At 36.9% G+C, this 26009-nt stretch overlaps 1 protein-coding gene and 1 long non-coding RNA gene across 15 annotated transcripts in view; one reads left to right on the forward strand and one right to left on the reverse strand.

The window, feature by feature from the left end:
• PPP1R9A (protein phosphatase 1 regulatory subunit 9A) overlaps positions 1 to 26009 on the forward strand; it is a 339661-nt gene that overhangs the window by 236287 nt on the left and 77365 nt on the right. For 9 of the 14 annotated variants that reach the window (XM_025291975.3, XM_025291972.3, XM_044946447.2 and 6 more), the window contains exons 6-7: positions 1932 to 2067; positions 7419 to 7484. In XM_025291975.3, the coding sequence (XP_025147760.2) occupies positions 1932 to 2067; positions 7419 to 7484 (202 nt within the window). The remainder of the gene's footprint in view (positions 1 to 1931; positions 2068 to 7418; positions 7485 to 26009) is intronic. The other 5 variants (XM_044946445.2, XM_044946448.2, XM_044946446.2 and 2 more) reach the window with 1 other exon arrangement.
• Positions 867 to 25450, reverse strand: LOC123334648. Its single transcript, XR_006552645.2, has 3 exons — positions 25371 to 25450; positions 24852 to 24991; positions 867 to 988 (listed from the first exon to the last, which is right to left on the reverse strand). It is a non-coding gene; the product is annotated as an uncharacterized LOC123334648 (long non-coding RNA).

A 26009-nucleotide genomic window follows, 5' to 3' on the forward strand; every position in this document is an offset into this window, starting at 1 on the left:
AGGAAGCACAAATTGCAATCTTTTAAAAAAGAATAATTTGGACTTCTTGAAAAACTTAGGAAAATTAAAAGGCAACCCACAGATTGAGAGAATATAATAAATCACATATATGATTTGTGTGTGTATATCTGTATCTATAATACATATGTATGTCAGGGGAGTGTGTAATTTCCTTGGTTCTGTCTCACTGCAGCAAAAATTTGAAGCAATGGAGTAGTGTTATACAGCTCAGTTTTATTTGGCAAGCAAAGGAAAATACATCCTCGAGGTATAAGGGCAGGCCAGCCCAAAAGAAGTGAAGCAAGAGAAGCCAGCGGCTTAATTTTGGCTCCCCTTTTTATATGTTTTCCTCCTCCCCCTGAGCCTGTCCGATGTAAACTGGGCTAGCCAGGAGGGCTGTTTGCTTCATCTGAGGTTCTCACTCAGGTTCTTGGTCCTTCCTTTGTTCTGTTTTTCCGGGCTTTTTCCTTTCTTTGTCTTTTTGCCATCACTATTTTTGACTCCTTTTTCCTATTCTAACTACCTAACATATATGTATCCAGAATATATAGAAAATGATTACAACTCAATGATTAATTTCCCAAAGAAAAATAACTTGGGTGATAAATGAACACTGAGGCATACTTTCACAGTCTTATTTGAAACAACATGAAAATAACTCTAAAAATATATTTAATTACTAACATCCAAGTATAAAAATTTTGACATTTAGTGTATTTGTACAGAGAATGGTAGAGTATTTCTTTTAAAATTGTAATTGAAAATAGCAAAGTATTATAATCAGAACTGTTAGTTGCTCAATCATGTCCAACTCTGTGAAACCCCATGGAATGTAGCCCGCCAGGCTCCTCTGTCCATGGAATTTTCCAGGTGATAATACTGGAGTGTGTTGCCGCTTCCTCCTACATAGGATCTTCCGAATCCAAGGATTGAACCTACATCTCCTGTGTCTCCTGCATTGCAGGCAGATTCTCTATCACTGAGGCACCTGAGAAGCCCAATCAGAGGAAAGAAAACATCAGTTCAGTTTATAAGCAAAATTAAACAGAGTTACTAACCAAAATAATGAAGTTAAAAAATATATGGAAACTATATCATGGAGGCATATTATTTGTATTTTTAGAAAGATAGAGCCATATATTAGTGTGAAAAGATTTTAAAAAGTGAATATTAATTTGTTGAATAAGAAACATAGTATCAATGAGGATGTATCTAAATGACTAGATGGCAATAAGTAAATGTCTTCTGTGACTTTCTCTTTATATATTTTTTCTTACAGGAATTACATTGATAGGATTTCCCCTTGAGTATGTCTTGAGACCACATCCTTCCTCATAGCATCTTGCTCCAATCTTAGTGAACTGATTTACTTCTCCTTTGTTTTAGTTTTTCATTTTAAAATCACAGACCAAAAAAAAAAAAAAAAAACTACATTTTTTTCTCTTTTTTTTAACCTTCAGAGTCATAGTGACTTAGCAAAAAGTCAATGCCTCCTTCTTATTTACTCACATAGAGTATGCCATACCTCAAAATGTTTTTCAAGTAGTTTTGCATTTTAAAGAGAATGTAACTGTGGAAATGATTCTAAAGTTCAGTGTTACAGAAAATTATGACCTTGCTTTCATTTTGTAGGGCATCAGAAATGTGTAAAGTACTGGAGGATGGATTACATCTGTTTTGTCTTCTCCTAAAGTAATAATTTTTGTGGTTCTTTACTTTTCCTCTTTTCCTTTGGTCTGTGGCTGCAAAAATCACTTTAATTGCTCAGCTAACCTTTCTTTCTACCCAAGCATACCTTTAAAAAAACAGGTAATATTATTTTTTTGAGGCTTGATATACTCTGATGAAATGTGAAGCTTATTTACTTTCCTTAGCATTCCTTTTTTTGCTGGAGATCCTGACTATACCAATTCTCTTTAACTTTCGTGTAGATTTGTTATTGGGCGAGAAAAACCTGGACAAGTGAGTGAGGTTGCCCAGTTGATAAGCCAGACGCTGGAACAAGAAAGGCGCCAGAGAGAGCTGCTTGAACAGCACTATGCCCAGTACGATGCTGACGACGATGAGGTGAGTTGCTCTTGCAAACATACTTCTTCCTTCATTTCTTCTTACTACATCCCTACTTGATAAAACTCTCTTCACCATATAACAGTAAGACAGATCTTTGCAGTTTTTCAAGGAGAATATGTCCACCTCAACCTCACAGAAAGGAAATATTGCTTGTGTTTGTGATTAGCTTATCAATCAATTAATGGTATCATATTTAAAATATGAAGTCTTCTGGATCAAATTCATTGAAACAAAAAAAAGGGTAAAAATACCAAAATATAAATACTAGCTATCTTAGATTTTTCTCTCTCTGCTTTGTATTTTTCAGTTTTTTCCCAAATTTTCTACAGTAAGTAGGTAACAGGGAACACTTTTTCAAAAAATCAGTAATCATTTTGAATGAAAAGACATACATACATATACAAACATACACAGAAAAAGTACTGAAAATTGGTGAGTTTTTTAGAATTTTTTCCCCCCAGGAAGAGAAAGTTCTTTGGATCTGCTCACTATGATTTGTGCTCACATAATGCAGAACAAAGCTTTTCCACCAGCACATATTCCATAGAGTAGATCCATATTGGAGTAATTTTGCATCCTGCTCTCTGTAAAAGATCAAGCAAATGAATAGAGGCTAACCCCCAAGTGAAAACGACTCTCCGGAACCCTTGTGTGTCGTAATATAATACAGATGCTGGTCTATTTCTAATGTGAGTGCCAAATGTACGTTGATATAATGGGACAACATACTTTTTTATAAACATGTTAAACATGCATATGTTTCACATTGACGTGTCAAAGGATCCATCAACAATGTAGCTGCAGTGTTTCATGCTCCATAAACATAGTGAATATTCAGGTAAAATAGATATTCTTTGTTATACCAGCTGGTAGAAGGACAGTGCAACTTCATATGTTCAACCTCTACTCATCTGATATATTATTTTTCCAGAACTTTTTTGGTTTCTATCAAGGACCTAGTAAAGATTAATAAAGAGACATTCAAATATTTTTCATGTATTTTTAGTGTGGAATGTTCTAACTCAAATGTATATTCATTTTTCATTTGCTTGTAGTATAATGAGGATGTATGCTCTCTTTATTATAGTAGAAAATTTTTTCAGTGGTGCTTCAGTCAACTATTGATCTAAGAATAAACATCACACTATTCTTCACGTGAGTGAATTAGTTTCTTAAAATTCTATTTAACTGATTTAGTTTTTCACTTTCAGAATTCATTTTAAATGGCAAGTATTTTTTTGAAACAAAAACAGTGATTTCCTCAAATATTTGAACTTTCATCTTCCCAATTTTTCGGTTCTCTGCACAAGTATCTTGTGTTTTATCAGAGACGCTGATTTGCTTTGGTTGCAAGCCTGAATTAGGATTGTAGAATCATTGCAGATTTGGCTGTTACCTGCTCACTCTGTTAGAAAAAATTTGGACTGAAGTTCAGGGGAGTACGGGTGACATCAAGTGGTGGAAGGTGAGGAGGCCAAATTTTCCAGTCACTGAATCTCAGTGTCTTTGCTTAAAAGTACAGGGCCAGTTCCTCATATTCCATAAAGCATGAGGAATAAAGCATCAGGTCTAACAAGGAAAGAGGGAAAAATCAGATATTTCTTTAATTAAGGCTTCCCAACTAAACATTTTAGATCACATACTACATATTTCCTCCAGTTATTTTGAGGAATAGATCACATTCATCTGCCAAAGCTTTCAACCTAAAGTTTTTTTTTTTTTTTAAGTGTAAGATTTTCTCTAATAATTTGAATAAATGCATAAGGAATATTTGTCATTCAATGTTTATACTTAGAAATATGCCATATGGATTTTGTTTATTTGTTTGTATGCCTGTTCCCGGGGACTTCCCTGGTGGCTCAGTGGTAAAGAATCTGCCTGCAATACAGGAGACCAGAGTTTGATCCCTGAGTTGGGAAGATCTCCTGAAGGAGGGTATGGCAACCCACTCCAGTTTTCCTGCCTAGAGAATCCCATGAACAGAGGAGCCTGGTGGGCTACCGTCCATAGGGTCACACAGAGTTGGAAATGACTGAAGCGATTTAGCAGCAGCAGCATGCCTGTTTTTAAAAGGAAAGCAGAGTTGATTGTCACCTGAGCAGATATTCTCAGGGGCAAGGAGGGTAAATAAATATTCAGTGCCAGGCATTCTGCCGGGTGCCTTTCCTACATGATTTCAGATAATCTTTATAACAAGCAGAAGAGAATCTTCCCCCCCACCCCCTTTTTCTAAAGATGTAATAATTGAGGCTTTTTCTAGTGGTATAGCTAGTGGCTGCCAGATTTAGGATGGGAACAGGGTCCTTCTGGCTCTGAAGCCTGGACTCTTTGCAACACACTGCTGATTTTGAATGGAGTAGACAGATGTGTCTGTCTGTATCTAGGCACACACAGAGTAACTGGGACACAAGAGATGCTGGAAGGATTCCCGTTTTGGGTAATGAAGTTTCTTGCAACACCTAGGTTCTGGAATTCTTTGTTCTATAAATTCCTATTAATAGGGAGATTGAAGAGTTATTTTACTATAGGTAAATACTTAATCCAGAAGTAGCCTGTGAAAATAGGGCTTAAAGGGAAGAATTGCTGAGTATACAACTGTTCTACAAAAAATCGGAGTTTAGTTTTAGGTTAAGCTTTTTCTTCTGCCTGCAAGTTGTTGAAATAGAAAGCAGGTGTTTGCTACACCAAGTAACCTTCACTTTATTGAAAAGGTCAAGGAGCTCTTTCACATTGTTTGTTTCTCTCTCACGTTCCTTTTGGACGTATCCCTCTCCCTTTCTTGTGTTACACACTGCCTCACCAAAGCATGCCCAGCTAAAACCAACCAACACACATAATTTTCTGTGTGTTGGAGAGATGAAAGGTCTGCAAATAGTGAAAATTTTTGTGTAAACATGTCAATTTATTTACTTGATTTAGATTTATTTTTATTAATGCTTCCAGGTGTTTTTAAATTGATTGATTTGAGTGTTATATCCTTGTTTTTTATTTATTCTCTCTCTGTGTTAATGAAAAGTAAAATACAAAATGAAAATAACCAATATTGGTTATCCAATGAGTGATTTGGATGGTCCTTGAATAATTTATTAATTTCATATGTAATTGAATAATTTATTGATTTACATAGCCTTGTTAACCCTGAGTTGTGTAATCAGTCACTTGGTTTCTCATTTTTCTTACCATTTATAGAATCATCTTGTGATTTCAAAGTTAGAATCATTTTTATTTGATAATATCCCCCATGACATTCCCTAGGCCAGCCAGGAAAACCTCTAATTAAATGCAGAACGACCAGGTTCATCCAGTTAATTTCCAGAGCCAGCACTTAGATCAGCGTTGTCTACTGCTGCTGCTGCTAAGTTGCTTCAGTTGTGTCCGACTTTGTGCGACCCCATAGACGGCAGCCCACCAGGCTCCGCGGTCCCTGGGATTCTCCAGGCAAGAACACTGGAGTGGGTTGCCATTTCCTTCTCCAGTTCATGAAAGTGAAAAGTGAAAGTGAAGTCGCTTGGTCGTGTCTGACTCTTCGTGACCCCATGGACTGTAGCCTACCAGGCTCCTCCGTCCATGGGATTTTCCAGGCAAGGGTACTGGAATGGGGTGCCATTTCCTTCTCCGATTGTCTGCTGAAGAAAAGATAACTCTGGTTTTGGTCACATAACCCAGGGTTGATTCTAACTTGGAACCTGTCACATTGACAGAGGGGAGTTGGTTGCTTGAATTGCCTATAAGGAAAACATTGCACTGTGAGGAAATATATCCTGAAAATGTAAAAAAACAGTGGGCCTCTTATCAGAACCTTATTGAGGATTAAGAATGCTTTACCATGTATTGTGTGTGATTATATGTATCTGTTTTAATAGTTTAATAAATTATAAGTCATACTCCAATACAATTTAAAATATACAGATAATCCCAAAACTTCATTTAAATTTCTGAATTTTCTGTTTTTTTCCTTCAAATATTTAAACTGGAAGAATTTAAAATACGCGAATGCCCAACTCAATTTGAATTGCATTCCTGTTTCTGTTCATTCTCTGTTAAACATTCTGATTTTTTTTTAAGTTAAAATGGCTCTGCCTAACAGCTGAAAAATAAAAGAACGGATCCTTTAAAGAAGAGGGAGATGTAAATCTGAACCACTGAAAAATTTTAAATGTAGATCTGAGTGTATCTGTGATAAGGCATTGTACTTCTGGATTTATAAAATTCTCGTTCATTTATTTTTCTTTCTTCTTTCCCCCCCCCCCAAAAAAACCCCAATCTGAAAGGTAAGCATGGAGGATTTCAGTAAACCCCTCAGACAGTCAGCACTATCCCATGAAATCCTAAGGTTATAGTAAATTTTTCAACTAGATTTTATTTTCAGTAACAAATTTAATTTCCATTTATATACCACAGCTATCAGTGTTTACCTTTTAAGGCGAGATGATGTAATTCTGGCATATGTTTTGTGTCACATGAGTCATGTATCTGTATTTTGGGAACTCGTTTCTATCAAAAAGAGCAAAATGTAATGCGAAACCCTGTGGGCTTAGGTTGGAAATGAAGTGTGAACCAGTACTGTACCACTTTTTAAAATCAGGACGTATGTAATGGTTGTTCACATTAAAATGAGTTATTTTACATACACCTTTAAAATTATATGATTATTTTGCTTTTGCTTCTTTAAATATTAAGATATAGTATTTATTAGACTTTGAAGTCTTAGATTATAGATGGCATTTCAAAGCCTTTTTGTGTGGTAGTTTGTAACAAGATTAATTATCACTCCAGAAACCGAGGCTCCTTCTCTTAAAATATAATTTAATCTTTCTTTCATAATTTGTTTTTATTACTAGAAATTATTATTACAACTACATCGTGACAACATTAGTTTATTTTTTTAGAATCTTTTAAAGTATTGAATACAATTTAGAGCAGCTGCCTACATGGATAAGCATTTTTATTGCTTGTGTTAATATGTAATAATTAGAAGCAGAAATATAATGCAAGTTATGGTTTGCATAAGAGTTAAAGGTTTACAAAAATGTAATTTTTATGTGAAAAAGCATTAAAGGGATAACATTAAATTTGACTTACTCTATTTGCTGTTCCTGTTTGGAAGCAGGTTATGTTGTACAAACAAGAGATTGCAGTTACTATGGATGGCCTTTTAATAATATGAACTGGCTTTATAACTGGTTACATGGTTGAAAAACTAAGAGTTTGGGGGTAGTCCCTTAGTTCTTGAAAGTTTATGTTACAGTAAGCACTGGAACTTCAGTGGTTTTCCTTCCTTTATATTAACGCTGCTGTCTCTAGTGGAGGGAAAAGCGTTTTTTAATTTTTGTTGTCAACCATTTTAGAACACTGTGGCTGAATTGCAAGGAGTGTCTGGCAACTGCAATAACAATAACAACTATTTCCTAAAGGTTTGTTTTTTGGTGGAAAATAATGCTTATCTTTACCTTCCTGCTTCATGTGTGAAATTAAAAATTCTATGTGTCTTATTAACTAGCTCTGTGCTCAGAAGAACTTTTCTAGAACCATGTGTTTTGTATGTTGAATAACAATTTGAAAATAATCACTCAAAAAACAGTATTTAATTCTGAAACATAGCACACAATTTAGTCACAGGTTCTGCAGTTTGGACTCACTTCCTAATATTTCACCATGGATGTTTTTAACACCTAACATTTTAAATATTTTGTAATTCATATTAAGGAGAAGAAAAAGATAACAATAGAGCTGTATGATGTTTATAAAATACAATATACACAGCAATTTAAATATATTGTCTTTAAATTCAGTGATTATTTTTTATAAAAGGATCATTTGATAAAGTTCTTAATTTTTAAAAGAACTAAATGCATATATCTTTCAATTATAGTAGTACTTGTTTACATGACATATTATAGGCATACTAAAATGTATAAAAATATTTTATACTTTAAATAATAAAATAATTCTCACTATCTTTAGCTGCCAGTAATAGTGATAGAATAACTTAGAAATGGGAAGTCAGGTGTATTTAAAAGGGAGATTGAATCAGTTCTAATGAGGTGGATGAAACTGAAGCCTATTATACAGAGTGAAGTAAGCCAGAAAGAAAAATACCAATACAGTATACTAACGCATATATATGGAATTTAAAAAGATGGTAATGATAACCCTATATTGAGAAAGCAAAAGAGACCCAGATGTATAGAACAGTCTTTTGGACTCTGTGGGAGAGGGCGAGGGTGGGATGATCTGGAGAATGACATTGAAACATGTATACTATCACATGTGAAACGAATCACCAGTCCAGGTTTGATGCATGATACAGGGTGCTCAGGGCCGGTGCACTGGGATGACCCAGAGGGATGGGATGGGGAGGGAGGTGGGAGGAGCATTCAGGATGGGGAACACACACACACACAAAATACAAAATAAATAAATAAAAGGGAGATTGCTTTATGGTGATTAGAGGAGCCAGAAAAATAAAAGAAACACAAAACCTTTCAACTTGTATGCAGACTCCAATTTGACTGGACTTTTAAAATTATTATATTTAATCATACCCTTTGGCTTATGATCCCAGATCTCTACTGGTGGTTATTGTCATTGAAATCCAGAATCATAAGGTACTTGGAAGACATTGTTAAAGATTGTGTTCATTTTTGGTCTTACCTAAGCAATGGCACCCCACTCCAGTACTCTTGCCTGGAAAATCCCATGGATGGAAGAGCCTGGTAGGCTGCAGTCCATGGGGTCGCAAAGAGTCAGATACGACTGAGCGACTTCACTTTAACTTTTCACTTTCATGCATTGGAGAAGGAAATGGCAACGCACTCCAGTGTTCTTGCCTGGAGCATCCCAGGGACGGGGGAGCCTGGTGGGCTGCCGTCTATGGGGTCGCACAGAGTCAGACACAACTAAAGTGACTTAGCAGTAGCAGCAAGCCATACACACATGTGCACACAAGCACACACACACTCAAACACACTATGCTCAAGAGGTGGCATACTGCTATACTTGAAAGGTCCTCTCTAGTAATATTATTTGTATGTAGAAGCATTATTATTTATAACATTGAGCAGAGACAGGAAGATGTAGCATGTGAAAGGAAATTAGAACAGAAAACTTTGTCTAAATAATGCCATCTTTTTGTATCTCATCTTTGGGGTTTATTTTTGTTTATTATAATTCAAGTGATTTGAATATGTTTTCTTATTTTCTTTCCAGCTACCACATTGTGATATGAATTCATGAGCCAGATACAAAATATCAGATTAAATTAAATTTATCTCAGATTACAGACTCTATACTTTCTAGAAACCATTCTAGAACAATTCAGTGATGAATTGCAGAGTTAGCAATGTTACACAAATGCCATAAAAACAAACACAAATGACAGCATTTTTCCAACTTTAAAAACATTTATGAGTTGAATATAATTTTTTACCAAAAAGCTCTAAAATGCTAAAATGCACAGTGAGAGTTGGGCCTTATTATCCTGGGAAACTAACTTTCCAGTAGGCCATAGGGATCCTGTGGTTCCCCATGCTTTTGCGTCTCCTGTTTTCTCTACCTTGAATGCCATTCCCTACACTCTTAGTTGCTCTTGTTAATCCTGTTCACCTTTCAGGACTCTTGTTTAGGTTTCATCCATTCCTCCAAAAGCTTTCCTGGGCTCTCTCAGCTGGGCTGAGGGCCGGTTTTTATTCAGTCAGTAGCACCTTGTGTAGCTTTCTTGACCACTTTTTATCTACCACTAGTTTGTAATCTCTTCAATGGCAGCTTTCAAATAGCTGCTTGACTTTTAATACTTGGAGGGATGAGCGCAACACTGGGCAGTTAGAGGAAGCCAAGACATTGAATCGAATTGAATCACTCAGATGATATTAAGATAAAGAGTGGAGAGAAGAGTTAAATGAGGAGAATGATGTTTAGTTAGGAGCATAGTCTGAAATAGTGAAGGGAAAATGGCATAGAATACAGGGATAAAAGAATCTGGGAATAGATTAGAGACTGAAGGTAGGGAAAGGGCTGAAGGAAGGAGCTGTACTTGTCTTTGGCACTTTGAGGGTTAGCACCTTTCTGTGGGCTTTTTCTATCACATTTAATTGTTTTGAGAGACTATGAATTTACAAGAAGACCTTATCTTTATCACATTGCACCAAAATTTTCTGCATGTAAAGCCAAGAAAAAAAATATTAATGCGTATTTCATTCCTTGAAAACCTTTGGGACCTTGGAAATAGCAGCCTGGTGACTCATACTGACATGACTGCTTTTTAGTCATAACTGAATAACCATGTAGTAGACACAGAATAGTTGAAATGGCCTAAGTGATATCAAGATCTATACTGCATAGATCTTCTCCTGCCCATTGTATGAACTTAGAAATATCCTTCAATCATAGAAATCATTCCTGATACCAGGAATATAGTCAAACCTTTAGAGTGGGAAATGTATATAATGAGGTATATGGCCTTGGTACCAACACCAAAAAATGATGAAAAAGATTTGTAAGTTATTCCTATTCAAAAGAAGAAGAAGTTCTTCCCTACTCAAAATAATACAAAAAATCCTAAACAAAATAGTAGCAAACCATATTCAATAACATAAAAAAGATATCATGGCCAAGTTGAGTTTAGCCAATAATGCAAGTATGGTTTAACACTGGAAAATCAGTCACTATTGCATCTGACATTGTACTGAAAGGCATGAAGAAATAATTAAAGAAATAAATTAGAAAGAAAGAAATAAGAGTTATCATTACCAAGAGTTATCATAAGCGTTATTATTCCCAAGTGATTGTCTGTTTGGAAAAGCTCAAATGTATATACAGAGAATACTTTACAGATAGAAATATATGATTTCAGCGAATTTGCTGGATACAGAATTAATATAAAATATAACATCTATTTCAGTGTATCTACATAAAGAAAATAATTTATAAGCTATTTACCTTGTTAAAGGCAAGAACATGCCTAACAAAAGATAAGTATGACTTTCATGGAGAAAAATACATTTTATTGAACTTTATTAAAGAAAGCTTGTATAGAAAGACAAAAAAAAAAAAAAAACACCACTTGTTCATGGACTAGGAGACTCAATAGCTTAATTCAGTCAATTTTCTATAAGTTAATTTATATATTCAATATGATTGAAATAAAAATGATTCTAAGGAATTTTTAGATGGAATTTGATAATCTGATGTTCAAATATATATATGAAAGAATAATGCATCAGAAATAACCATGATGTTTCACATGGTATTTATTATTAAGAGATACTTATTATATTATATTAAGAGATATTTATTATTAAACTGTAGCAAGTTAGAACCTAGGACAAAAGAATGGATAAGTTGGTCAATTAGCTGAGAAACAGACCCTCCCACATAGAAAATTTGTTTGTGACACAGATAACACTCTTATTATATGAGTTGAGAAATATTAGGCTTTTCAATGAAGGGTAAATGGTAAAATTGCAATCCTCATCTCAATCTGAGCTCAAAGTTCATTCCAGATGAATTATTACTCAAGTGTGAAAAGAAAAGCTGTAAAATTTAGGATTCAGTATAGAAGAATATCTTTATGACTTCAGTGTAAGAAATGGTTCCTTACATGAGACACTTAACAAATCCATAAGGGAAACAATTGAGAAAATTGAGTGCATTAAGATTAAGAACTTCTACTTATCAAAAGATTACTTCTGTGAAAACAGACATACCAGAAGCTTGAAGAAAATATTTGAAAAAATAAAAAACTGAAAGAAACCTATATAAAAAGTCCTCTGTGAGCCAGTGAGAAAAGTCTACATATAGACTATTGACTTAAATAGTCATACTGTAGGAAAAGAGAAATCTGAGTGGCCAATCAGCACATGAAAAGATGCTGAAACATATTAGGAATCAAAATGTAAAAATTAAAAACCAAAATGAAATACTATTTTCCATCTATTAAATTGATTTAAATTGGATATTTTAAGTTTTGGTGGGAATATGGACTAAAAGGAGCTCTTCTCTGTATAAATATAAATTGGCCAATTCACTTTGAAAAATGATTTGGCATTATCTAGTGAAGTTGACTCAACAATTATATTTCTTAAAAAAACACCTTAGTAAAATTCTTAAATTCATGAGGTGTTGCTGTTGTTGTTCAGTCACTCAGTCATGTTTGACTTTTGTGACCCCGTGAACTGCAGCACACCAGGCCTCCCTGTCCTTCACTATCTCCCTGAGATTGCTCAAACTCATGTCCATTGAATCCATGATACCATCCAACCATCTCATCCTCTGTCGTTCCCTTCTCCTGCCTTCAGTCTTTCCCAGCTCAGGGCCTTTTCCAATGAGTCAGCTCTTCCAGTGAGTCTTTTGCATCACGTGTCCAAAGAATTGGAGCTTCAGCTTCAGCATCAGTCCTTCCAATGAATATTCAGGGTTGACTTTCTTTAGAATTGACTGGTTTGATCTCCTTGCTGTCCAAGGAACTCTTAAGGATCTTTTCCAGCACCACAGTTTGAAAGCATCAATTCTTCAGTGTTCAGCCTTCTTTATGGCCCAACTCTCACATCCATACATGACCACTGGAAAAACCATTGCCTTGACTAGACGGACCTTTGTTGGCAAAGTAATGTCTCTGCTTTTTAATATGCTGTCTAGGTTGGTCATAACTTTTCTTCCAAGGAGCAAGTGTCTTTTAATTTCATGATTGCAGTCACCATCTGCAGTGATTTTGGAGACCAAGAAAATCAAGTCTGCCACTGTTTCCATTTTTTCCCAATCCACTGGCCGTGAAGTGATGGGACCAGATTCCATAATCTTAGTTTTTTGAAAGTTGAGTTTTAAGCCAGCTTTTTCATTCTCTTTTACGTTCATTGAGAGGCTCTTTAGTTCCTCTTCATTTTCTGCCATTAGAGTGGTGTCATCTGCATATCTGAGGTTATTGATATTTCTCCCAGCAGTCTTGATTCCAGCTTGTGACTCATCCAGCCTAGCATTTCACATGATGTACTCTGCATATAAGTTAAATAAGCAGGGTGACAATGTACAGCCTTGACATACTCCTTTCCCAATTTGACACCAGTCCATTGTTCCATGACCAGTTCTAACTGTTGCTTCTTGACCTGCATATAGGTTTCTCAGGAAGCAGGTCAGGTGGTCTGGTATTCCCATCTCTTTAAGAATTTACCACAGTTTGTTGTGGAAGCACAGTGTAATATCATTCTTGTAACAGAAAAGAATTGGATACAACTTAAATCTCTATCAAAAAGAGAACAGGTTAATATATTGAAGTATATTCAATGGAATGCCATACAGAAGATGTTTCTGCACTTCATAACAGGGATTTCAGGAGCCTGTAATTAAAAGGAGAAAGGCACAGAAGAATACATGATTCCATTTATATGAAGTTTAAAATCATGTAAAAATTACTGATACATTACTCAGTCATTCAAAAATATAGTAAAACTAAAGAAAAACAAAAACGATAAAAATCAGCAGAATTATTCTCAAGGGCAAGAGACTAAACTATTATAGAATCAAGAGGCACAGAGAGAGGATTGTAATTGAAAGGTAGTGGTACTGCTCCTTAAGTTGTTAGTTCATTTGTGGTGGTTATATCCTTATTTCATTATATTTTTGTATATTTCATAAATATTATTTGTGTGAATTCAATATTTAATGAAAAAAGTTAAAATCTGTCGTGTCCAATTGCTTATATTTAACAGTTATATGGGTATAAAATGAATATGACATGATTCCTGCTCTCCAGGGTCCTATAAAATGACTTAAAGACTTTGTTTCTCAAAGTGGGACTCTCATAGTACTTCTTTAAGATTGCAAATTTCTCCACCCAGCCTTGCATCTGCTGGAACATAATATGCACTGTGAATGGCCTAGGGCTATGGGGGTTTGTGGGGAGGGTTAGGTATAATCAGGGCTGGAGCTGTCCAGTTTAAAGATGCCGGGAAAACTGACAAGAAGACTTTTGAGTGCTGGTATTGCAGACACTTTTCAAGAAGAAATTGTCACAAACCACCAGATAGCCATAATGAGGAAAGGAGTAAAATTATTTTCCCTCAAAGGAAATTATAAGTTTGAGAGTAAATTTATTATTAATCCATAGAAACACCATCAATGATATTTTTGTTGGTCTTACTTTTTGTTTACTATCAATTCTGTATATATAATTTCTAGATCTATGTGATAATCAGCATTTTTGCAATCATATGAGTCAGTTTTTATATGAATACACCATATTTTCCAAGATTCAATTAGTTGTACAACTAAAGAATTATTGAAATAATAATAGTGTGCCACTTGGTCAGTGTAGTTGCTCTCTTCTGCAGATTAAAGATTCAGGAAAATACAAATCTCTTAAGTCTCTTCCCACAATTCTGCTGGCATCAGAATAAGTGCTTCATTGTTTCCTTAGCAAGTAAAATGAAACTCAAGGAAGGCTGCCAATTTGAAATTGCAGTGTGACATTTGAATTACAGAGGTCTACTTTGGCCTCTTGACTGTTTAGTTCTGGATATCAGTGGGAAAAATAGGGATCACTGGTTCCCTCCTCATATAGAATATATTCATCAGAGACTTAAAGACAATGACATTTATATCTTAGTAAGTAGCTATCATTTATAAAGAGGAATTGAATTACAAATATTGAGTCATGGAAAAATATAGTTTATACTCCCAAGAAGCTTAGTATTTTGCTGTGGAAACAAATATATATGGTAAAGAATTTAAATCATTTTCAAAGCAGTCTGTCAAAAGGCCAGAAAACCATAGTCTAAAAGAATCATCACAACAAAGGACACACAAAAGTAAAAGCGTGAGTTTGAGACCTGTGGTTTCAGCTTTTATTTGCAAGAATTTGTTTGTTGTTATTTTTATATGTTTTCTGTAGCTAAGAAGCTGAGCTAATATTGGGTGAACTCAAGAAATAAAAAGACTAGTTTACCTGCAGAGTATATGAAAGGAGTAACGGTGGGAAAGTCTTCAACAGAGTGAACTGAATAATGCTATCAGTTCAGTTCAGTTCAGTTCCTCAGTCGTGTCCGACTCTTTGCGACCCCATGAATCGCAGCACGCCAGGCCTCCCTGTCCATCACCAGCTGCCGGAGTTCACCCAGACTCATGTCCATCGAGTCAGTGATGCCATCCAGCCATCTCATCCTCTGTTGTCCCCTTCTCCTCTTGCCCCTAATCCCTCCCAGCATCAGAGTCTTTTCTGGTGAGTCAGCTCTTCGCATGAGGTGGCCAAAGTACTGGAGTTTCAGCTTTAGCATTAGTCCTTCCAAAGAAATCCCAGGGCTGATGTCCTTCAGAATGGACTGGTTGGATCTCCTTGCAGTCCAAAGGACTCTCAAGAGTCTTCTCCAACACCACAGTTCAAAAGCATCAATTCTTCGGCACTCAGCCCTCTTCACAGTCCAACTCTCACATCCATACATGACCACTGGAAAAACCATAGCCTTGACTAGACGAACCTTTGTTGGCAAAGTAATGTCTCTGCTATTGAATATGCTATCTATGTTGGTCATAAATTTTCTTCCAAGAAGTAAGCGTCTTTTAATTTCAAGGCTGCAAACACCATCTGCAGTGATTTTGGAGCCCCCCAAAATAAAGTCTGACACTGTTTCCACTGTTTCCCCATCTATTTCAAATAATGTTATAGAAACTTCAAAAATCAGCTGAATTTCTAGGCAGTTTTTGAAATTAACATGATATTGTAAAGCTACCATACCCTAATAATAATAATAATGGTTGGGAAACAGTTCTCTCCAGGGCTCTAAGATTTCTGAGGCATTGACTACTCTTTGTTCTAGACTATCTGTTCAAGTCCCTTATGATTATACAGTGGAAGTGACAAATAGATTCAAGGGACTAGATCTGATAGAATGCCTGAAGAACTATGGACAGAGGTTCATGACATTGTACAGGTATGGCCCTAACAGAAGCAGAAGGTGTCAAGAATACACAGAAGAACTATACAAAAAAGCTCTTCATAACCCAGATAACCATGATGGTGTGATCACTCTCCTAGAGCCTGACATTCTAGAATGCGAAGTCAAGCGGGCCTTAGGAAACATCACTCCAAGCAAAGCTAGTGGAGGTGATAGAATTCCAGTTGAATTATTTTAAATCCTAAAAGATGATGCTCTGACAGTGCTGCACTCAATATGCCAGCAAATTTGGAAAACTCAGCAGTGGCCACACGACTGGAAAAGGTCAGTTATCATTCCAATCCCAAAGAAAGACAATGCTGAAGAACGTTCAAACTACCGCACCATTGCACTCATTTCACACACTAGAAAAGTAATGCTCAAAATTCTCTGAGCCACGCTTCAACAATACATGAACCGTGAACTTCCAGATGTTCAAGCTGGTTTTAGAAAAGGCAGAGGAACCAGAGATCAAATTGCCAACATCCGTTGGCTCATTGAAAAAGCAAGAGAGTTCCAGAATAACATATACTTCTGCTTTATTGACTATACCAAAGCCTTTGACTGTGTGGATCACAATAAACTGTGGAAAATTCTGAAAGAGATGGGAATACCAGACCATCTGACCTGCCTCCTGAGAAATCTGTATGCAGGTCAAGAAGCAACAGTTAGAACTGGACATGGAACAACAGACTGGTTCCAAACTGGGAAAGGAGTACATCAAGGCTGTATATTGTCACCCTGTATATTATTTAACTTCTATGCAGAGTACATCATGAGAAACACTGGGCTAGAGGAAGCACAAGCTGGAATCAAGATTGCTGGGAGTAATATCAACAACCTCAGATATGCAGATGCCATCACACTTATGGTAGAAAGTGAAGAAAAACTAAAGAGCCTCTTGATGAAAAGGAAAGAGGAGAGTGAAAAGTTGGCTTAAAACTCAACATTCAGAAAGCTAAGATCATGGCATCTGGTCCCATCACTTCATGGTAAATAGATGGGGAAACAGTGGAAACAGTGTCCGACTTTATTTTTTTGGACTCCAAAACCACTGCAGATGGTGACTGCAGCCATGAAATTAAAAGATGCTTACTCCTTGGAAGAAAAGTTATGACCAACCTAGACAGCATATTAAAAAGCAGAGACATTACTTTGCCAACAAAGATCCGTCTAGTCAAAGCTGTGGTTTTTCCAGTAGTCCTGTGTGGATGTGAGAGTTGGACTATAAAGAAAACTGAGTGCTGAAGAATTGATGCTTTTGAACTGTGGTGTTGGAGAAGACTCTTGAGAGTCCCTTGGACTCCAAGGAGATCCAACCAGTCCATCCTAAAGGAAATCAGTCCTGAATATTCATTGGAAGGACTGATGCTGAAGCTGAAACTCCAATACTTTGGCCACCTGATGCGAAGAACTGACACATTTGAAAAGACCCTGATGCTGGGAAAGATTGAAGGTGGGAGCAGAAGGAGACGACAGAGGATGAGCTGGTTGGATCTCATCACCGACTCAATGGACACGAGTGAGTAAACTCCAGGAGCTGGTGATGGGTAGGGAGGCCTGGTGTGCTGCAGTCCATGGGGTTGCAAAGAGTTGGACACGACTGAGCAACTGAACTGAACTGAATCAGTGACACCACCTCTATCCTGGAAAGTATTCAGGTTGACCTCAGCTCAGTGGCCAGGGTTTTTATGGATTAGAATTCCCTTCATCCCTATATTTCTCCCTTGTGGTCCCATTCCTGGTCTGTAAAATCACTGATATCGCCTGCTATATTTGAGGATGTAGTGGTATGGCACTAAAGGCTCTGATACCACTAGTATCTTAGACCAAGTAAAAAACTCACTTGAGGAATCTTAAGGAGACAGCCCCTGTATTTCTAAAGTAGACCTTGATGGTTTATGAAATTTGTTTAACCAGTAGGGTCTGGGAGCCTGGGGAGTATAGTCAGTCTCAGAACTGCAAGTTGTCTCATTCTGCTATTTGGACTTCTTTTAATAGTAGTTTTAATTATATGCTGTGGGAAAGACTGAATAGATTTTGTCTGGCCACTCTTGGCCACACGTATCAATGTAGTCAAGGGAATGCCATACTCATGGGAAGATTCATCAGATACCCAAGTGGTGCAGAAATGAGGGTGAATATTATTGGAAAACAATTCCCCCAGGGCTCTCTAACTTCTCTGCTTGTGTTGTGAGCAGAGTCACTAATGGCCTTTGTTTCAGATATTTTTTCAATGATATTTTACATAGTGAACAGCCTTGGAAAATAGAGATAGTGTCTCTATTTAAGGTAGGTGACGGACTTGCTTATCGCCTTTGATTAAAAATTTTGAGTTTTCTAAGCTCAGAATTCTTAACAAAAGATTTTATGTTCATACCCTCTGCTCCATTTTTAGACCATGACAGAATCCTGGATTTGATCTTTGTTTGGAAGCCATTTCTTAGTCTTAGAATCGAGACTCTCAGAACCATCACGTTTTGTTGGTTCCTTTCTGTTCAGCTGTCCTCTGAGTTGATGGCTAGTCATCATATTTTACTATAAGCAGCAGAAAGAAAGCAGACAGTGCCTTCAACACTTTGGAAATCTACTTCTCTTGTTCATTTGGTTCAGTAGGAGTATTTCCTATGTTGTGCTTCAGAAGGTGATAATGTGGCTAAGCTTTCTGCCACTACAGTCTTTTCAAGGCAATTTAGGCTGCTTTAATATACTCTTCAAAATCCTCCCTGCTTTCATTCCAGCCTGATTCCAGACTTCCCCGTTTTCCTATATTTATTACGGCTGAGCTGGGCTGTGCTGAGTTGCTAGTTGTGTCCGACACTTTGCGACCACATGGACTGCAGCCCACCAGGCTCCTCTGTCCATGGGATTCTCCAGGCAAGAATACTAGAGTGGGTTGCCATGCTGTCCTCCAGAGCATCTTCCCAACCCAGGGATTGAACCCAGGTCCCCCACATTGCAGGCAGATTCTTTACCGTCTGAGCCACCAGGGAAGCCCCCCTTTCTATTGTTCTATAATAAATTACTACCAGAATGTAGCAACTTAAAATAAGAAATACTCACAGATTACAGTATCTGTAGGTCAGTTTAGCTGGATACCTCTGACTCAAGATGTCTCATAAAGCCAAAAGTAAGGTTGTAGCTACAGCTACACACGCTCAACTTGGCAAAGGTCTGCTCCAAGGCCACTCATAGCTGTTGACTGAATGCAGGAGATCCACTTCCAACTCGGCAGGCCTCAGGTCCTTGCTGGCTATTGGCCACAAACAGCAGTTTCTTGTGATACGGGCCTCTCCATAGGACCACATACAACATGGTGGGTTGGCTTTCAACAGCAAGAGGACAAAAGAGATGCCAGTCACAGGGTTTTGAAAACCAATCTTAGAAGTGACATCCCATCACTTTTGTTGTATCCTGCTTGTTAGAAGTGAGTCTCTAGATGCAGTGCCCATTCAAGGGAAGAGCTTATAGAAGTCCATGAGGAAGAGATCAGTGGGGCTTATTTTACAGCCTACCTGCCATAGTGGTAAAGAGCTTTTGAGGAGTATACTTTTGAAATGGAAGGAGGCAGGGAGCTAAAGAAAGCTTTACAATTCTGTAAAATCTAATTCTAGTTTTTGAATGGTCTACCACAATTACTAGAAAATTTTAAGAAGGGTTAAAGATGAGTTTGAGTTCTTACAGAAGATTGTACAGGCAAATCTTAAATCTATCTGGGCAGAATTTTAGGAGGAATAATCTGCCAGCAGATTATTAATAATCTGCCTGCCTTCAGGAGCTGAGCATCTGAAGGCAGGGAACACAAGAGGCATTATCAGTAATAGAGATAGAGATGTTAGATGTTTCTTGATTTGGTGACTAGACAGTAAGAATGGAGTGAAACTTCAGAAAACATTCTGAAAACAAAGATAAAATTTTGAATGACTTGATAAATGAGAGAAATGAATATATGTCTTGAGCCATACATCATGGTTGGATGTTTTACATATTTTATTTCTTTGAATCCTCTCAATACCTGTGAGGTTGGAATTTTTCACACCATTTTATAGAAGAAAAGATCACAGAAGACACAAGCTAAATGACTTGCCCACTGTCATGCAACAGTGGTATTACCTTTTCTCTTTTGGGGCCCTGGTCTCTCCAGCTCCCAAGCCATGCTCTTTTTTGTTGTACTGTTCTGTGGCATTGTCTTGGAGAAACCGAAGACAGTGGAAATAATCATAGTCCTGATGATTATCATAGTCATCTAGTCATTCAGCATATTCTAGGCACTGTGATTGGAGAAGGCAATGACACCCCACTCCAGTACTCTTGCCTGGAAAATTCCATGGACAGAAGAGTCTGGTGGGCTGCAGTCCATGGGGTCACAAAGAGTTGGACACGATTGAGCAACTTCACTCTCACTTTTCACTTTCATGCATTGGAGAAGGAAATGGCAACCCACTCCAGTGTTCTTGCCTGGAGAATCCCAGGGATGGGGGAGCCTGGTGGGCTGCCGTCTGTGGGGTCGCACAGAGTCAGACATGACTGAAGCGACTTAGCAGCAGCAGCAGCAGGCAGTGTGATTAATACTTCAAATATATCACTACTAGAAATTCTCCCAACAACGTTATGAAGAAGGTGTTATTATCCCCAATGACATGAAAAGAGACCAAATGGCCCAACATTACAAAACCTGGACACACAGAAGTCAGCTGACAGAACACGGAAAGAGAGATGCCTTTTCAGAGATGGGGATGCTTTTGCTGAAAGTCATCTAGATGGTTGGCGCAGACTGAGGAATTTTAAACATTAAAGTGTTAGTTTGAGGTCTTTCTCCTCCAGAGAAAAAGCAACTCTCTTCTGTCCTCCCACAGAACTGAGTCTGAAAATATATATAACCAAATTCAATTCCAGTAAACAAATTCCAACAAAAACTGCATAATTAAGGCTATTTTTATGATTAGTACCATTTAGTTTCCCTGAATTTACCAGAATAAACATTGCCTCAGCAAAAATGACTACTAATGGCTGAACCTAACAACAAGAGAAAATCCCAGAAGGGTCAGTGAGGCCCCGGCTGCAGCTGTGCTTTTTCCATGTTTCTTACTTGAAAGCTGAGAATCAACAGGAAAATCAGGCTCTACCGTGCTGTGTAGATGTGGCTAAAACTGTATTAAATTTATTCAGCAAACATTTGTTCAGTGCCTACTACATGCCAAGCAGTATGCGAACCACACTGGAATTACAGGCATAGATTATACCTGGCATTCTCAAAGAATTTGCCATTGAAAAAAGTTGTTGGGAGAAGGCAGATAAAAAAACAGCCAAGTTTTATGGGTGAAGTGTGGCACATCACAGAAACATTAAGAGTCTTAAAGAAGAGTCATGAAGAAGAGTCTTAAAGGCAGCAGCCTTTAAGTAGATGGACATTCATTTGGACCATTAGGGAAGGAGGGGAGTCAATAAGTGAGGAGAATAGAGACCTGGAAGTTTGCTTGACCTTGGGTAGAAGCTAGTACCTACTCCAAAACTGAGAACACGAGAAGAGGAGCAAGTTAAGGAAGTGTAAAAGTTTCACTTCAAAAATGACAGTTTGCTTTTAAAAGATTCATGTGGCCAGGGTTTCTAGGACATTATATTTGTGAGACCAAAAGCAAACAAATGTCTGGTTACAAGATTTGGTGAAGCTTTTACCCTGTTGCTAATGTGGTATAAGTACCACCAGCAGCAGCAGTGGTCACTTATTTTGAGTATCTGCCATGTGCCTGCCCTTGTGTTGCATATTCTGCAGGCACCATCTAACTAAATGTCATGAAAACCTTGTTACTCTAAGGAACTATTTTTATCCTCACTTTATGGATGTGAAATTGAAACTTAGATCTGAAAAGTAACTTTGCCAACATCAAGAGCTGAGATTTGAACCCAGGCCCAAGTAATTTCAAAACCAAGTTTCTTTAATTGGTCTTTGCTATAACAGATACTGTCCATTCCTTTGTAAAACCTATACTGAGATCTACAGCCCTCCTGAGTATTCAAGGCTCTAATATGTCTACATGCTTCTGGTCCCTCTAGAACCACCAGAAGAGGCAGAAGCTGTCAGTTGTACTTAATATTGTAATTATGAATCTTAATAAAATATTAAATCCTCCGATAGAATATGAGTATAAAGGAAGTTGTGTCTATGAAAGCAGATAAAATTCTTTGTAGCGATTCAGAGAAGACTGGTAGCTTGAAATGCAAAAGAGAAAAGCTATAAAAATCTACAGGAATTTCACACTTATTTTGCCTTGCAAGTATCTTTTTCATACATTTTAAGACAGTGCATTAATTCTTTGGTGTATACGCTCTGGTTCTGGTTTATATAACAAGGAGTACATGAAACATCAGTCAGCATAACTGTGAGCCAAACCTTTTGAAGGAGACTTCTGTGCGCCTGCCCAGGGTGAGCATACTATGAGAGAAAAGAAGAGGACAAGAACTTTGGAGCTCACTACAGGCAGGCACAAGTCTTCAAAGTGAACTGAATGATAAGGTTCAAAGATGCAGAGAGTGAATCTCAACACAACAGGATTATGCACCAGGGCTTTTGGTTGGACAGAAATGAAAGGAATGTATTTCCATTTATTTTTCTACAAAGCTTTAGCTCTGTAGACTGCAAACAGCATAGCATAGAAGGAAGAGCATGGGCCATGGGATATGTTAAATGTGTAGCTTCAGGAACATAACTAATTGACCTTGAGGAAAGTTTCTGAGCCTCAGTTTCCTCAAGTTAACATGGTATAGTAACATCAGACAGTTTTTAAAGAATGTACAGTGTTGGACACATAGTAAATTACAAAAAAAAAAAAAAAAAAAAAAATTCATTATTCTTTTTTTTACCCTTTTGGGAGGCTATTTAAACATATAAGATGTTAGTCAAGAAGGTAGATAAGATGATGAAATGGTAAGAACTATTCTTGCCTCATTTAAAGTGGATTTGCAAGTTGGGACAAAGAACTTTCAAGAGTTTCTATTTACTTAAAAGATGTTAAGTATTTTCAGAATAAAGAGATAAAGAGAAGAAGGATCAATGGAAACACTTTGTTGTAGCAGTTTTGGGGGGTACAACATTGTCCACTTTCCTCTGTAAATGTCAAATTCAATCCAATTTAATTTTGAGATTTATGAAATTCTGTATCAGTCCATGTAATTTATATTATTTGCTGACTAACCAGAAAAGTTATTTCCATTTTCCAAAAAGATAAAAGAATTAGAAGAATGTATATTCTGAGTCTACTAAATGTAACTTTTAAACTTCTACGTGTTTATGGGCTTCTGTAGTAAATCCACACTTTATTCTAAAGCCTGTTTAGGATGGGGGTGATAAATAATCAACGGGAGAGAATGGCAACATGTTTTAAAACACTATATCCAGAGTTTCTGATAATAGTATAATGAAGACAGTAAAATATACATCTTGTCCTCAGGATGCTTGAGATTAATTAGAGAAAACACTAGTAAATGGAAAGATGAAATGAAAGATAACAAATTTTAACAGAATTGCAGGCAGATTGGGTATTGAGAAGGAGACTGGCAAAGTAAAACAAAAAATCAAAACAATTCTTAGTGACTTGCATTTATAAAAATAATTTTGATGACTCAAATGGATAGCAAAGCCAGAATTGTACTTAGAGGAGAGAATTCCATATATTGTAGAAACCTAATCCTGTTATTCACTAAAAGGAATGTTAAAAAATTAATGAGGGATGGTATGGGGAGGGAGGAGGGAGGAAGGCTCAGGATGGGGAACACATGTATACCTGTGGCGGATTCATTTTGATATTTGGCAAAACTAATACAATTATGTAAAGTTTAAAAATAAAATAAAATTTAATTAAAAAAAATTAATGTGATCTAATGCTACCTTCTCATCAAATGACTTTACAGGGTATTTTCTTGATATGATTGAAAACTTCCTAGCAGGTTACAGATATTACCAAGTAAATGCAATTGGCATTCTTGGATTCATTTAAAAAAAAAATATTTTTCAAGATCCTGTTAGAGGTTAGGCCTCTTCCTAGGCACATATTTATGTTCATTCTCTTAGACATGGTGAAGAAGTATCTATTTTCAAGCTGTTAAAGGAAAATCAAATTGTTCAACTCTTAGGTTTAAAAAGTGCTATGCTGTCATCAGACCTTAAATTTAACTTCAGATTTTATTGAGTCATTCATGATGTTTATCAAATTGATGTGATATAGAAGTGAATTTTATGTACCTAGCTTGGGCCTTTATAATTGCTGATAGTTGTAACTATACGGTTAAGAATAAGTGCAGAGTTTTATGTCTCTAAATCAGAACTTTCAGCAAGGTATCTTGATATCACGTACTTGCCAGTCGTGCTACATTTCTGTTCATTAACATCACTGGGATTCATCAAGTACCTATTAGTTCTAAGAATATGTATAAACAGAAGATGAATTAATGTACAGACTCTCTCTCTCTCTCTCTCTCACACACACACACACACACACACACACACACAAACACACACAAAACAGGTCTGGAATTAGAGTCCTTTTAAGGTTTATAGGAACTAATCATACCACAAATGGAAGCTCTCTGGGAACAGCCAGCCCCCACTGTTCAGCTACCTTCCCTCCCAGTGCCATTGACACTTAGAATGATGTTTACAGTTCAGATCATTTCAGACTGCTTTCTAAAGACTCCTAGGATTCCCTGTGCTGATAAACTATATACAGTTTCAACATGGAGGCCAACTACTGCTTTCTGTTTCAGTCAAGGCGTCTCTGATTTTTTTGTGTGGGGGAAACAGGGAGTTCTAATGTGTAACCAGTGTGGAAAGTCAGTGCTCTGTATGAAATATCCTGAGCTTACCTGTATACACAAAGGCCGCCAAAGTCAAAGTCTTGATGATAATAGTCTCTGTGTGTGGAGGAAGAGTCTGAGTATGCTGCATCATCCTTTGTTGTTCATCATGCTCAATGGCCTCCAGAAATTGTGTGTACGTCTGGACACTGCAATTTAAGAGAGAAATTTGAGAACCTGGAGAGATGTCAGTGTACAGGCAGAAAGACAATTACAGAGAATGAGACCTAGGAGGAAATTGCAGTTATTTTACTTTGAAAGAGCGAATTCAAAATGGCAATAATAACGATCTTTCAGAAATTAGGAATTGTTACACTGAAGTTAATGACTGGATTTCCTTCATTTGCAAACAGTCAAGTAAATACAGTTTCAGGTTTAGGAAGAACAATTTAGTGTAAAACCAAAAGATAAAATAGCAGTCGGATACTAAGCTTCTTTAGTCAAAGAAATAGATCACTCAGTACACTATGAAATGTTTTAAAGACAATATGAATTCTTATCTGTTTTATGTATTAAATGTAATACTACCTGAAGGAGCAGGGGTGAATTAAAGAAACTTTGCTTTTCAAGCCTGTGAGTCCGTGATTTATCTTCAATTTAAATCAGAAGGTATAGATCTCAAACAATTAACCTGGTGCTGCCAGGAAAGGAGCCACTTTCTAATCATGTTAAGGAACTTAGTGGTGAGGAAGAAGATACATTCCAGGGCTCATGAACTGGATCCCTACAGGGGCCCAGGGCTATCATGAAGGAGTGATGCTAACAGCTTAGTATAATGAATTATGGAACTTGTGGTATATGAGAAAGTGTGTGACCCATGTAAACGAACAACCACTGCTGACTCTGACCAGTGTTTCTCATATCATAATGTGCCTATATTGTCAGGTCTTTGGTTCTATCACACACACACACAAAAGAGAAACTGGAAACGAGAATCTTAGGTGACATTTTTTTTTAAACGTCAAAATGCTCACATTTATCAAAGTAGTACTAAATAGGCAAAGCAATGTACCCATGTGGGCTGTAAGTTAGAATCTTTTGGTTTGCCCTTTAGGTCACTAGTTAACCACCAGATTAGTTAAACAAGCAAATGAAGCAGAGTTGATTGAACTCTAAAGCTTAGGAGAATGAATCTACCAGACATTTTTTTTGTAAGGCTTAAATAAG

The sequence above is a fragment of the Bubalus bubalis genome, chromosome 8 (genome assembly GCF_019923935.1).
Source record: "Bubalus bubalis isolate 160015118507 breed Murrah chromosome 8, NDDB_SH_1, whole genome shotgun sequence".
NCBI classification, from domain to species: domain Eukaryota; kingdom Metazoa; phylum Chordata; class Mammalia; order Artiodactyla; family Bovidae; genus Bubalus; species Bubalus bubalis.